Genomic DNA, 14,331 nt, shown 5'->3' on the forward strand with positions numbered 1-14,331 from the left:
GCACCACAATGAAGACCCAATGCAGCCAAAAATAAATAAATAAAATAAATAAATTTATTTAAAAAAAAGTTAACTGGACATATTTTTGGACTCTCAATTCTATTTCACTGATCTATGTGTCTATCCTTATTTCAATAACACACTTTTTTTGTTTTAATATTTACTTATTTGGCTGTACCGGGTCTTAGTTGCAACACACGGGATCTCCATTGCCGCGTGCAGGATCTTCGTTGTGGCATGCGGGATCTTTTGGTCCCAGAATGCAGAATCTTTAGTTGTGGCATGTGGGATCTAGTTCCGTGACCAGGGATTGAACCCAGGCCACCTTCATTGGGAATGTAGAGTCTTAGCCACTGGGCCACCAGGGAAGTCCCTGTAACACACTGTCTTGATGACTGTAGCTTTGTAGTCAGTTTAGAAATAAAGAAGTGTGAGTCCTCCAACTTTGTTCATTTTCAAAATTGTTTTGGCTATTCTGGGTCCCTTGCATCTCCATATCATCTTTAGGATCAGCTTGATAACGTCTGCAAAATAGGCAGTTGGGATCTTGATAGGGATTGCACTGAATATGCAGACCAATCTGGGGAATATACTGCCATCTTAACCATATGAAGTCTTCTAGTCCATGAACATGGGTTGTGTTTCCACTTGTTTAGGTCTTAATTTTTTTCAATGATGTTTAGTACATTTCCATGTGCAAGTCTTGCATTTCTTTTGTTAAATTTATTCTAAGTATGTTTAAAAATAAATTTATTCTTTTTGATGCTATGTAAGCAGAATTGTTTTCTTAATTTCATTTCTGAATAGTTCATTGCTAATGTATAGAAATGTAAATGATTTTTATTTATTTATTTATTTATTTATGGCTGTGTCGGGTCTTTGTTGCTGTGCGCGGGCTTTCTCTGGTTGCAGTGAGCGGGGGCTACTCTTCGTTGCAGGGCGCGGCTTCTCATTGTGGTGGCTTCTCTCATTGCAGAGCATGGGCTCTAGGCACGCAGGCTTCAGTAATTGTGGCACATGGGCTCAGTAGTTGTGGCTCGCAGGCGCTATAGCGCAGGCTCAGTAGTTGTGGCGCATGGACTTAGTTGCTCTGTGGCATGTGGGATTTTCCCAGACCAGGGATGGAACCTGCGTCTCCTGCATTGGCAGGCAGATTCTTAACCACTGTACCACCAGGGAAGTCCCTGTAATTGATTCTTTTATATCAATCTTCAATCCTGTACCTTTGCTAAACTTGATTATTAGTCGTAATATTTGTGTGTATGTGAATTCTTTAGGATTTTCTATACATAGGGTCATGTCATCTGTGACTAGAGACAGTTTTCCTTCTTCCTATCTGGATTCCTTTTATTTCATTTTCTCACTGAATTGTCATGGCTAGAACCTCCAGTAAAATGTTGAATACAAGTGGTATTCAACATTCAATACAAGAGAGAGCGGGCATCCTTATGTTCCTGATGGGAAGGGGACGCTTTCAGTCTTTCACCATTAAGTATAGCAGCTGAAGGTTTTTCGTAGATGGTCTTTATCAGGTTGAGGACAGTCCTTCGATTCCTAGTTTGGTAAATATTTTTTCTGTCTGTTGAGATGATCATGTGGTTTTCGTCCTTTATTAGTATGGTGTATTACATTGATTTTATTTATTTATTTATTTATTTGGTTGCACCAGGTCTTAGTTGAACCTCCCGGGCTCCCTAGTTGTGGCATGTGAACTCTTAGTTGCGGCATACATGTGGGATCTAGTTCCCTGACCAGGGATTGAACCCAGGCTCCCTGCATTGGGAGCACGGAGTCTTGTCCACTGTGCCACCAGGGAAGTCCCTACGTTGATTGATTTTCATATGTTAAATCAATTTTGCATTCCTGGGATAAATCTCACTTGCTCCTTTTTATACTTTCCTGGATTCGATTTGCTAGTATTTTGTTGATAAATTCTGCATCTATATTCTCTCTCTCTCTTTGTTTTTTGACCAAGCCCACAGCATGCGAAACCTTAGTTCCCCGACCAGGGATCGAACACATGCCCCCTGCAGGAAGCACAAAGTCCTAACCACTGGATGGCCAGGGAATTCCCATCTATATTCTTTTTAATAAGTTTATTTTTTTATTTTTATTTTTGGCTGTGTTGGGTCTTCGTTGCTGCTCATGGGCTTTCTCTAGTTGAGGCAAGTGGGGGCTACTCTTCATGCGGTGCACGGGCTTCTCATTATCATGGCTTCTCTTGTTGCAGAACATGGGCTCTAGAGCACACGCTCAGTAGTTATGGCGTACGGGCTTATCTGCTCCACAGCATGTGGGATCTTCCCGGGCCAGGGATCAAACCCATGTCCCCTGCATTGGCAGGCAGATTCTTAACCACTGTGCCACCAGGGAAGCCCCTCATCTATATTCTTAAGGGATATTGATCTGTACTTTTCTTGTGATGTCTTTGTTGGGTTTGGTGTCAGGATAATTCTGGTCTTGTAGAACGAGTTGGGAAGTGTTCCCTCCTTCTTCTTCCTTTATTTTTTGGGCTTTATTTTCTCTGCATCCTCCTGGTGCTCCTCTGTGTAACCGCTTGCTCACAGGGGTCCCAGCCATACCCTTGGAAGTTTAGTTCACTGCGTCAATTGTGCTTGGCCTCAAATATCCATTGGGTGTTAGTGCCTATGGTAAGAGTGTTTCTCTGGGTAGATACAAAGTCAGGGCCATGAAGCACTGCACACCACCTCTCAAGGGGTCATCAGTAAGGCGTCTCGGGACCTCCTGTTACAAAACTGCCCAACCCTCTTGGTTTGAAATGCATTTTTCTGGATTTTTGTGGAGGCATTTCAGAACAAGGAACACCTGCTCAGTTCTGTTGAGGCCACATGGGAGAAAAGCGAGAGGGACATCTTCCCTGCAGGAAGTGGGACCCCATCTGAGAAGTTCCTCAAGACATTATCAGCCAAATAACAGAAGGGAGCAAGGGGGCTGGCTAAGGCAGAGTGCTCCAAGTGGCACCATCTTACCAGGGAGTCCACCATCCTGTCACGAGCCCACTGAAGCAGACAGGTGGCAGGTGCCCTTAAAATCCTATTCCACAAACCACATATAAACCTGAAAACACGTACAAAGTTCTGGGAGAAAAGGCTATCCATTTTGGTTTTGGTTTGCTTGGATGGATTGTCATCATTCTGCTGTGAACAAGTAAACACCCTGTCACACCCACCTTTTCATTTTCAAAGAAGTGGCAGGACAAAGACCCCTCAGTCCCAGGAATAAACATGCCTTGTCATAAACATGTCATGTGATGGGACGCGGGGACTGTCCATGATGTAGGGCTAAGCATGGTGTAGGTGCTCAGTACACTGTGCCTCTCACTGACATCCATGAGTGGGGGGCTGCTGTGGGGTCCCCCAGGGTCCTCCTGGCCTGACGCAGGTGCTCCTTGGCTAGGAGGGGCCTGAGGGGCATCCTGGGCTAGAGGGCTGTGCGTTGTCTCCAGGAGGCTGCTGCCTCCTTTGGGGACATTGTCTGTAACAAGAAGCTCAGAACAGCCAGTGTGCATTCTGCCAATTCACAGGACATTCCTGAAGCCAGGCACTCCTTCGTCAATGTGTGAGGTGGCTTCCTGCCATCCCACTGTGCGGGGGAGGTCAGGACTGTCCAGAGCCACTCAGCCAGACCTCTACCCTCAGCTTACCAGGGCCTGCCTGACTTCTGCGCCCCCACACCCCCGGAGTTGGGGGTGGCTGGATGGTGCCTAGCGGGGTGGAATGCACATGTGGGGAGGAGGGATCAAAGAGGGTGTCTGCCCCAGTGGAACGCGTGTGGGCTCCAGACCCCCACCCCAGACCTGGACCTTAACCTGCACCTGGCTGCGAGGCCACTCTGGTGGCTTGGGCTTCCTTATCTGTGAAGCAGACACAATGATAGGGTATCCCTAGGACCTGGTGAGTTAAGAGGGGGTGGGCTACCTGGGTGTTTGTGACAGCGAGGTGGGGCCCGGTGCTGGGTCTGGCGCCCTGGGGGTTGGGGCGGGCTCTGCGCATTGACCTCACCCGCAGGCGGGGCAGGCTCAGCGTGCAGAGCGGCAGCGACGGCAGCGGCGGTGGCAACAGTAGGTGGGTCGCAGAGTCCAGCGGAAACAGTTTCAGGCCCAGGAGGAGGCGAAGGCTCAGGTACCTGGGGACAGGGTGAGGCGAAACTGGCTCCAGGGGCGGCGGCGGCATGTTGGGGCCGGCAGTGCAGCGCCGAGCCCAGGGATCCGGCGCCACGCCCAGGGCTCCCCGGCTCGGCTCGCGTCAGGTGCGCTGTTCCTCCAGTCCAGCGGGGCGGGGAAGGGGGGAACCGCGATGTCTGGGGCCAGGTGGCCGCCTGGGCTACGCCCAGGGCTGCAGCTCCGCTCCTGTTCCGCGTCCTGGAGGCCTGGCCCAGCTCCCGGGAAGCCTCGGGTTTCCCCCTCGCTCTGGGATCCCAGATCACAGGGGCTTGGTTCCCAGCCATGCTCCCTGGGGCTGCCCCCTTCTCACCCTCAGGGTCCACCCCCACCCCCACCAACAGGCCCAGATTCGGCTCCACCATGGAGCCCCTGAGGCGGAGAGGGCCTCCCACCCACCCCTGTCCCAGCCCTGCCCTCTGGCAGGCCAGTGTTAAGCGGCTCACTACCCCTGGGTGGGATCAGAGGGAAGACAGAAGGCTGGGCAGCCTGTCACTCCCCTCTGGCCCTGGTAGGTGCCAGCAGCTGGCTTGGTGCTCCTCTCAGCTGCCTGCAATGGCTTCAGGACTGCCCAGCACTGCCGGCCTGGCGCGCTTCTGCCAGAAGCTGAAACGGCTGAAGCCGCTGGAGGAGGCCACCATGGAGACATCGCTGCAGCGCTGCCTGTCCGCGCTGGACCTGACCCTGCTGGGAGTGGGGGCCATGGTGGGCTCGGGCCTCTATGTGCTCACCGGTACCGTGGCCAAGGAGATAACCGGCCCGGCCGTGATCGTGTCCTTCACTGTGGCCGCCGTGGCCTCCCTGCTGGCGGCCCTGTGTTACGCTGAGTTTGGGGCACGCGTGCCCCGCACAGGCTCTGCCTACCTGTTCACCTATGTGTCCATGGGCGAGCTGTGGGCCTTCCTCATCGGCTGGAACCTGGTGCTCGAGTACGTCATAGCTGGTGCTGCTGTGGCCCGCGCCTGGAGCGGCTACCTGGACGCCATGTTCGACCACCACATCCGCAACTTCACCGAGGCCCATGTGGGCATCTGGCAGGTGCCCCTCCTGGCCAGATATCCTGACTTCCTGGCTGCCGGCATCCTACTTTTGGCCTCCACCTTCGTCTCCTGCGGAGCCCGTGTCTCCTCCTGGCTCAACCACACCTTATCTGCCATCAGCATGGTCGTCATCCTCTTCATCATCATCCTGGGGTTTGTCCTCGCCCGCTCACACAACTGGGGCAAGGAGGAGGGCGGCTTTGCACCCTTCGGCTTCTCCGGTATCATGTCCGGCACCGCGACCTGCTTCTATGCCTTCGTGGGCTTTGACGTTATTGCCGCCTCTAGTGAGGAGGCCCGGAACCCGAAGCGAGCCGTGCCCCTGGCCATTGCCATCTCGCTTGGCCTCGCAGCCAGCGCCTACATCCTGGTCTCCACGGTGCTCACCCTCATGGTGCCCTGGCACAGCCTGGACCCTAATTCAGCGCTCGCTGACGCCTTCTACCAGCGGGGCTACAGCTGGGCTGGCTACCTCGTGGCGACTGGCTCCATCTGCGGTAAGTGGGGTCCTGCCCTGGCCTCCCGGGGAACACATCTCCAGTTGGGCCTCAGTTTTACCAGTTGTATAATGGGCCCGGGAACGGGCTACTTATTAGACTCCACCCAGGCTTGTTGGCAGAGACCTACTCAACCCACTCCCTGTTGTACATGGTATGTCGGTCTGGGCGTGTGCTTCTGTGTCCTTTCCTGGACAGAGGTACTCAGCCTTCACCAGATTCCCCAGTGGCCTGTGACCTAAACTGAGGTGTCCCACTCCTGGGTTGGGGTAGTGACAATCCTGCACCCTATAGGCACTCAGGCTCACTCTGAGAACCCAGATAGACTCGTGCGCATGCTCCCGAGGTGCCCCAGCCGTGGCCCGTGGGGTGTCTATGTGCCATGCTGACCAGCCCCCGCCCTCTGCTGCAGCCATGACCACTGTCCTGCTCAACGGTCTCTTCTGCCTTCCCCGCATCATCTACGCCATGGCCGTCGACGGGCTATTCTTCCAGGCATTTGCCTACGTGCACCCCCGGACACAGGTGCCTCTGGTAGGCATCCTGGTGTTCGGGGTTCTCACGGTTTTGGTGGCGCTGCTGCTGGACCTCGAGGCATTGGTCCAGTTCCTGTCCATTGGCACACTGCTGGCCTACACCTTCGTGGCCATCAGCATTATCGTGCTGCGATTCCAGAAGGCCCCTCTGTCCAGTTCCCCAAGCCCAGCCAGCCCCCGCCCTGCGGCCAAGGAGTACAATTCCTTCTCAGACCACATAGAGCTGGTGGGCACCGAGCAGGTCCCAGCCCCCGAGCCTGGGCAGCTGCGGCCAGCCCTGAGGCCCTACTTGGGCTTCCTGGATAGGTGCAGCCCTGGAGTGGCCGTGGCTTCAGCGATCTGCGTCCTGGTGGCCTCAGCCATCACCCTGGGCTGTGTGCTGATCTTCGGGGACTCAGCCCTGCACCTCCCTCGCTGGGGCTACATCCTGCTGCTTCTGCTCTGCAGCATCATGTTTCTGCTCAGTCTCCTCGTCCTGGGGGCCCACCAGCAGCAACGCCAGCAGGACACCTTCCAGGTACCTCTCTCCACTCCCAACACCCACTTGCTGTCAGCCCACCAGCTCCCTTCTCCCCCGCATCCTCCGCTGCAGCGGGATGACCACGGCTCACAGGCTGGGGAGGCAGCATGCACATCCACCTGTGTCTGTGAGCGGGCCCTGGTCTCCAGAATCTCCAGAGGCAGAGAAAGGCTCTGAGGCCTCTAGAGCAGTTGGGCCCTGGGCCAGCAGCCTCCCCTGCAGCCCAGCCCAGCCCTACCCTTGCCCCTTCAGATCCCCATGGTGCCCCTGATTCCAGCCTTGAGCATTCTCCTCAACATCTGCCTCATGCTGAAGCTGAGCTACCTGACCTGGGTGCGCTTCTCCATCTGGCTGCTGATTGGTGAGTGGGGGGCCAGGCTGGTGTCCTGGGCCGGCTGCAGGAGGAGGGTGAGGAGGGCGAGCAGGGCTGAGACCTGCCATTCATGCTCGTGCCACCCCTGCAGGACTCTTGGTATATTTCGGCTATGGCATCTGGCACAGCAAGGAGAACCAGCGGGAGCTGCCGGGGCTGACCATCACACGCTATGTGGTTTTCTCTAGCGGCAGCCTGGAGGAGACAGTGCAGGTTGTGCAGCCCCCCAGCCAGGTGCCAGCCCAGGAGCCCAGCAGTCCATGAGAGCTACCTGCCCTCCATCCAAGGCAGCTCCGGTTTGCGGGCCTGCCCACGCTAGGGGGGTCCTTCGGACTGTAGTTCAGGGGCTGAGCTTTGAGTCTTTGGAGCCAGTGTGGCCAGCGCTGGTGTGGTGGACTCTTTGTGCAGTGCCTTCCAGTTTATGTCCAACTCCAGCAACCTGGGCAGGTGGGGTAGGGCGGGTCGGGAAGAAGCCCCAGCCTCAGGAATCCATGATAATAACTGCTTAGCCAGCCATGTGGCCTGTGTCGTGTCCATTGTTCTTTGCGGCACTGAGTCCTCACCTGCCCCCAGGAACCACGCGATTGTCCCCAGTGCAAAGCAAAGGTGCAGAAGTTCTGCAAGGGGGAGATGCCAGCCCTGGGACAGCCCTTAGTCGAGGACACTCAGGCCAGTGCCCTCTGCCCTGCTCAGAAGGCACTATACATACACCCATATGCACTAGGTACAAGAGGGGCAGTGTCAGGCTCCCCTCCTCTGGGGGATGGGTCCAGACAGAAGTGCCCGGGCCCCAAGGAGGCCACCTAGAAAGGTCAGCAGAGTTCGGGGTCCCCTTGGTTTCTCCAGAGCATGGCATGTGCCTGAGGCCTGCCTAGGGAGGCAGAGGCACACACACAGCTTCAAGCATATAACCACGTGCCCGCGCGGCGACCCTGGGGTGCGCACTGTGTGCAGACTGAGGCAGCAGCTGTTTCCAAGCTCAGACCCTGGTGCTGCTCTCCAGCTGCCCCAGGGGATGCGTGCGCAAGAGCCTGAACCTGCCCCAAGTGCCTTCCAGCCCCCCTGGTCCTTGGGGTGGGGTCCCCAGGCCCACCCTGCACTGCCCACTAGTCTCCCAGGTGGTGCTGTGCCCACCACAGGCACCACTAGCTCCCGTCTCTGCCTGTAAGGAGCACGCAGGAAGCTGCTGTCGACAGGCTTTACTCCTGGACCCTGAAGCCATACATCAGCTTTCTTTGGGCCCCATACATGGGACCCCACCCCGGTAAAGATCTCAGGGCCATGTTCTCTCACCCTGACCTTTGTGGCCTGCCTCCCCAGAGACACTGCTCTGGGGATTGCGAGGCATCAGGGACCCCAAGGCTTTGCTGAGGCTCCAGATGCCAGATGGTTCCAGATGCTAGCCCAGCCTGAACCCCAACCCTGCCCTCCCCAGCTGGCCCATGTCACTGCCCCGGCAAGCGGCCAGAATGCCTAGTCACCGGGCCCCATGAGAAAGCAGCCCCTCGCCTCCCAGGTGGGCACTCCCAAACCCCTGCCGCTCCCCTGGGGCCAAGACAGGGTCAGACCCCTGCAGCCAGTCCCTCCCTCCCAGCTGTAGGCTCCCTGGCGCATGGGGAGTTCTCCAGCGGGCAGGACTCACACCCTGTGAGGACGTCACAGCCAGATCCAGGCCAGCCTGCCGGGGCCTCTGGAATTTGTTTGGGGCATTCCTTCTGGCCACTGGGCTCCACCCGAAGCGAAGGACAGGGCCTCCTTCGAGCAGTTGCCTCGGGCTGGTTCTTAGGTGTGTGACCTTGGGTAGCAGTGAATTCCAGATATACATTCTCCCCACCCCCACAGTTCCAGGAGGTTGAGCTGGGTGTCACCAAGGAGCACACAGACGGTCCCAAAGGACCCAATGACCACCAACTCAGCTTCTCCATCCTCTTCTCCCAATCCCAGCCCTCCACAGTCTGAGGGCTGCCACCGGGAAGGGCTGGTGCATGCGCCATTGCCAGGTCCTAGTGGGTTGGATCATCTGCCTGCCCCAGTCTGAATTCCATGGATGACCCCCCCAAACTGGGTGGGGACAAGCCCCAGGTACCCAGCACCAGAACAGCAGAGACAGCCAGCCCTCTTGTCAGACCTCTTTCTACCCTGCCCTAGACTACGGCAGCACAGACCCTGGAACGGCGCTGAGAGGGTGGGGGCTCTACCTACAATGGGGGTGCTGCCAGGGGAGAGGGCTAGAGCCTGCACAGCCAGTGGAGGGTCTGTGCTGACCACTGGTGAGTGAGCCGCTGCTGGAAGCCCTGGTGACAGAGCTGGGAGAGAGTTCTCCAGACACAGCTGGAGCCCTTGTGACCAGCGCCTGGGACATGTTCCGCTGCAGGTCTCTGTGCAATAGTAGCTTCTGCTGCTCCCTGGGCAGTACCCTGCCGAGGCCAGAGTCAGGGTAGGGACAGTGTGCCTGGGAGTTGAAGGATGGAATTCTCCCACTCCCTGCCCTGGTCCTGCTGGGGCTCCATCCATGAGGTTCCCAAGGCAAGGCCCCTCCCTTCCCAGCCCCGACCCCTGACAGCAGGGAACAGGCCTCAGGAATGGGCCAGCAAGCAGGCGCCAGGGCCAAGGCTTTGGTGTCCAGCTCCTGGTAGCAGCCCTGGCCGTTGGGACAGGCGCTGGGGCCCCTCTAAGGAGCCTGGGCAGCCAGATGCAGGGGTGCAGATGCTGGTTTTGTCTGCTCAGGGCTGGCGGTCACCTTTGGAGCTTTTGCCTGCAGATAAGGACAGCAGGTCGGGGCTCAGGCCGACGTTCCCCAGAAGTGTAGCAGAGCCCAGGCGCCAGGCAGGCCAGCAGCTTACCTCCTCATACTTGGTCCTCCAGTAGAAATGAGCTTCTCCATCCACATACAACAGCAGCAGGTCACACAGGAAAGTGATCTGGGAGAGGCAGGACTGACCTGTGTCCCGGCCCCCAACCCGTCCTCCCGCCACCTCCCCAGACCTCCCCCCAACTAGACCTAACGTCAGGGGCCTCGGCTGTGCCATCGGATGGGCCTGGGCCCACATTCACTGAAGCCAGAGGGAGCACACTTGAGCCAGACTCACCACGCCCAGCCAAGCTGCTCCTGTGCCCAGAGTGATGAGTGTGGGGATGAGCCCGAACTTCCCTGCCTGAGAGAACTGGGTAAGCCTCTAAGCCGTGCCTGTCACCCCCCACCCACCCGCCCCTGCCCACCTACCCGCCCAGTGACGAGGATGTCAAAACGGATCCCGTAGAGCTTTAGCAGACTCCGGACCTCCACACCCGAGGCCTCCCACCAGTGAGTGGCCGTCCTGGGGGCAGGAGAGAGTCTGGTGGCCTGTTCTGCCCGCTTCCCGGCCCTCCCAGGCCTCCATCTTACTCACCCACTGACTCCACAAACCCCCAGCCCTACCCTGAGTCCTGGGTTTTTTGTTGAGGATACAGGGAAAGAGCAAGCAGGACCCGCCTCTCAGGAGCTCCCTGCCTGCTGAGGGGATGAGGTAGAGGGATCTCTAAATAGATGCCTGCAGTGGGGGCAGGGGGAGCTGGGGGGCAGGCCCAGGGCTGTGAGGGTCCAGAGGGGGTAGCTCACTCTCCCCTAGGAACCAGGGAAGGCTTTCTGCAGTGGGGACACGCAGGTTGGTTTTCCAGGGATCAGGAAGGAGTTCTAGACAAAGCAGTACCAGCGAGAGCACAGAACTAAGGGGAGCAGAGCACAGGTGGGGGCCAGCTCCACATAGCTGCAAAGGGCAGGGGAGGTCAGTGAAACCAGTCCAGGCAAGGTCCGCTCGTGTGTGTGTGCACGCAAGTGACGAGGTGACATGAGGTGGCAGAAACATAGGATCCCACTGGGCAGCAGCAGGGGAAGGTCTGCTTGGGAGACTCAAAGACATGAGAATAAATGCAATGCAAGTTCCTTGAGTACACCCTGGATTGGAAAATAAAAAGATTTTGGACTATTATTGGCACAATTGGGGAAATTTAAATATTAGATTCATTCTGCCGGTGTTAAATTTCTTGAATGTGACAACAGGACAGCGGTCACTTGGGAAAGGTGCTTATTCTCAGGACAGCCTGGGGAGGGGTGAGTGTCTGCCGGACATCTCCTTACTTTCAAATGGTTTGGTCTGAAATCTATCTAAATATATCCAGCTCAGTCTAGAGAGGAGAGAGAAAGCAAACGTGTCAAAATGGTAAAAACAAAAAACAAAAAAAACCCTGGTGAACCCAGATGACAGCTATATGGGTGTTCACGGTACTAATTTTTGAACTTTTCTATAGATTTTTGTAATTTTTTTGATAAAACCTTAAGGGAAAAGTAAAAAAGAAAGCCCCTTGTGCAGTGGAGGGAGGTGCTAGAGGCAGGATGGGGGAGGAGGGGCTGGGGGAGGGGTCCCAGCAGCAGCAGGGGTTGGGGTGGAGGAGATAAGACTCAGGAGGGAGGCTGGATGGAGCCTGTGTTGGGGGTCGTGGAGCTGAGACCACCTCCTCCTTCCCCTGGGCCCCCCTCCCACATACAGTGGCCATCCAGAGTTCTGGGAGGGGTGGTCTGTGCCGGCCACCACAGGAGGACAGGCAGACGAGAACCTGGCTCGGAGCAGGTGGGCAGTGGGGGCCGCACCTGAAGTTGTAGCTCCGCTCCTGCAGCTGGAAGGAGTAGTGGGGCCAGCAGTCAGAGGCCCTGGTGTCCAGGTCGCAGTTCCAGTGGACGTGGATGCCCATGGCACCGCCCTGCACACAGCACAGCACTGCTCCACTGGCTTGGGGCCCGGGGCCCTCTCCCAGCCCTCCCGGAACCCTGCCCCCTCCACAGACCCACCAGCAGCGCCAGGTCCTCAAAGACCCCTCCAGCTGCGGCCATGAGGTCCCTGATGCGGAACACAGGGCAGGAGGGGCTGGAGCGCGGGTCGTAGCGGCAGCGCTTGAAATATGTTGGGTCCTGGGTGTCCAAGGCATTGGACCTGAAAGGGGTGGGCCAGGGTCAGGCCAGGCAGGGGACACAGAGGGTCTTCGACCAGCCAGGACCCTCCCACCTTACTTGGAGAAGTTAAACTTGCTGAAGGTGACGGTGTTTTTGATGAACAGCGTGAAGTTCTCGGCCTGGACCAGCAGGGGCTTCCTGTGGGGCAGGGGGCAGGGCGGGGGGGGGGGGCGGTGAGTGGCAGGCTCTGTGGTCCTGGGACAGGGATGGAGGATGTGGGGGAGACTTACACAGGCACAGCACCACTCTCCACTGGGCACCAGCCCCGGATCTCACAGGTCCTGTGGGTCCCGTTGAACACTACGCACTGGCCCGTTTTTATGCCTTGAAAATGCAAGACAAACTCCAGGCCCTCAAATCTCCATGGGGCCTGGGGAGGGGTGGGGAGGGGGCCGTTGACAGAGAGACGCAGAGGCACCATGTGCACTGGTGAGCCACCCAGGGTCCCACCAGGCCCCCGGAGCCCCCATTCCAGTGGAAGCACTGCAAGGTGGGGGTGGGGGGGGCCGGTTACCGTGGCTGTGGGTCCCTGTCTCCCCTTCAGGACAGTCCTGGTCGGCCCAGCAGCTAGCCAGCGGGATGGAGGGGTGCTAGGGGTGAGAGAGCAGACTTGCCAAGGGCCGAGGGATGCCTCCTCCGTGACCTGCCCTGAAGTCCACAGGGACTCGCCCCTCCCTGCCGTAGCCTCTCAGGGATCTCTGAGTTTGGGGGCCCAAGAGAAAGCTGGAGGGTGCAAATGAAAGGGGGGCGCGAACAGCCCTGGCTGGGTAGGGGTGCAATTGCTGTATTCCAAGGCTGAGCAAGACTCCTGCCCTGCTACTTCTGTGGGGGCAGAAGTGGTTCATCCAGGGGGACTGTCCTGGTGGTGCAGTGGATAAGACTGCGCTCCCAATGCAGGGGGCCCAGGTTTGATCCCTGGTCAGGGAACTAGATCCCATATGCCGCAACTAAGAGTTGGAATGCCGCAACTAAGGAGCTGGCGAGCCACAACTAAGGAGACCGCCTGCAGCAACTAAGACCCCACACAACCAAATAAATAAATATTTTTAAAAAAAGAAGTGGTTCATCCAGGCCTAGCTCCTCTGGTCCAATTCAGAGGACAGAACAGGGAAGATGGCAGGACGGTGGGGAAGGTGAGTTCATGCCAGGGTGGAGGTGCTGGGGGCTGACCAAGGGGGCGGCCCCGGTGGGAGGGGCCTGGGAAGTACACAGGCTCCTCCCTTCCCTGCTGGTTCTTCTGTAAAACAGGGACATAGGTGCCTGCACACAGCGACAGAGTTCTGGGGATCAGCCAAGAGGGGAAGGTGGTGAGCTTTCCGGGGGTCCCAGGCCCCGAAAGGAAGGCACAGCCTCACGGACGCAGTTCTGTAGTTCTGTCCCGGCTGAGGCTTGACGCTGCTGCCCAGGGCACCCAGTTCAGGGGCAGCAGGGGTGACACAGCATCTGGTGGTAAGAAGGGCTCAGGGGCTCTGAGCCAAATGTGATTAGAGGGCAGAGGACAGTGTGGAGCCACCTGCTCTGCCTTGCTGTCCCTACCTGTGTCCTGAATCTGCCCCTCTTCTCCACCCTGGCTGGGCCACCATCTCCTTTGTCCAGACCCCATGGTGACCAACATGGGTCCCCATCTCAGTCTCATTCTCCTCCATCCAGCAGCCTGAATCATCCCTCCCAAGGCACAGAAGATGAAGCGCCCCTCCCCTGAGCCCCTCTGCGCCCCCATGCTCCTGTGATCAAGCTCAGTTCCACAGCAGGGCTCTTGGGGCCCTGATATCTTGGGCTCCACCCTTCCCACTCCAGTCCAAACAGGCTCCAACCCCACTGAGCAGCAGGTGACCCCAGAGATGCCTCACCCCATACAGCAGGGGGCTTTGCCCACACAGCCCCCTCTGCCTGGATAGCCTCAAGATCCTGACTGAGTCTCTGAGTCCAGTGGGAAACCCTTCCTGAGGCCCTGAGCTGGCAGAGGAGGCGCCTCCCTGGGGCTCCTAGCTGCAGCCTCTGCCCCCGTCGCAGGACCTGGCATCGTGGCTGGGCTGTCTGTGCAGAAGCTCCTTGGCGTATGCAGGCTGGACTTCTGCAGCCCCGGGGGAGGCTCAGCAGGTTTCTGAAGCTGTAACAGTACAGGGAGCACGGTGTGCTGGGAGGGACCAGACGATCAGGACCCTCAGAGGAGCTGCTCTCAGGAAGCCGGGTGGTCA

General features: G+C 57.5%; 2 protein-coding genes across 14 annotated transcripts in view; one reads left to right on the forward strand and one right to left on the reverse strand.

Moving 5' to 3' along the window:
• Positions 1-3,960: 3,960 nt before the first annotated feature.
• Positions 3,961-11,189, forward strand: SLC7A4 (solute carrier family 7 member 4). Of its 5 annotated transcripts, XM_060310766.1 has the most exons (5): positions 4,497-5,717; positions 6,130-6,251; positions 6,560-6,770; positions 7,026-7,134; positions 7,238-11,189. In XM_060310766.1, exons 1-5 carry the CDS (start codon positions 4,544-4,546, stop codon positions 7,332-7,334), a joined length of 1,713 nt encoding a protein of 570 aa, XP_060166749.1. In that variant the 5' UTR covers positions 4,497-4,543; the 3' UTR covers positions 7,335-11,189. The 5 variants fall into 5 exon arrangements, with proteins under 5 accessions (XP_060166748.1, XP_060166747.1, XP_030692185.2 ...); XM_060310765.1 differs by adding an exon at positions 3,961-4,269 and having other exon boundaries at positions 4,696-5,717; positions 6,130-6,770; positions 7,026-11,189; XM_060310764.1 differs by adding an exon at positions 3,961-4,142 and having other exon boundaries at positions 4,696-5,717; positions 6,130-6,770; positions 7,026-11,189.
• Positions 9,763-14,331, reverse strand: part of P2RX6 (purinergic receptor P2X 6) — a 31,192-nt gene continuing 26,623 nt past the window's right edge. For 5 of the 9 annotated variants that reach the window (XM_060310768.1, XM_060310770.1, XM_060310769.1 and 2 more), the window contains 5 exons: positions 12,648-12,723; positions 12,364-12,457; positions 12,191-12,271; positions 11,972-12,113; positions 11,284-11,883 (listed from right to left, as the gene is read on the reverse strand). In XM_060310768.1, the coding sequence (XP_060166751.1) occupies positions 11,428-11,883; positions 11,972-12,113; positions 12,191-12,271; positions 12,364-12,457; positions 12,648-12,723 (849 nt within the window). In that variant the 3' untranslated portion in view covers positions 11,284-11,427. Of the gene's footprint in view, positions 9,902-9,989; positions 10,068-10,235; positions 10,302-10,369; positions 10,464-11,283; positions 11,884-11,971; positions 12,114-12,190; positions 12,272-12,363; positions 12,458-12,647; positions 12,724-14,331 lie in introns of those variants that run through there. The other 4 variants (XM_030836338.2, XM_060310772.2, XR_011377976.1 and 1 more) reach the window with 4 other exon arrangements.

Source organism: Globicephala melas, chromosome 13 (genome assembly GCF_963455315.2).
Source record: "Globicephala melas chromosome 13, mGloMel1.2, whole genome shotgun sequence".
Lineage (NCBI taxonomy): Eukaryota > Metazoa > Chordata > Mammalia > Artiodactyla > Delphinidae > Globicephala > Globicephala melas.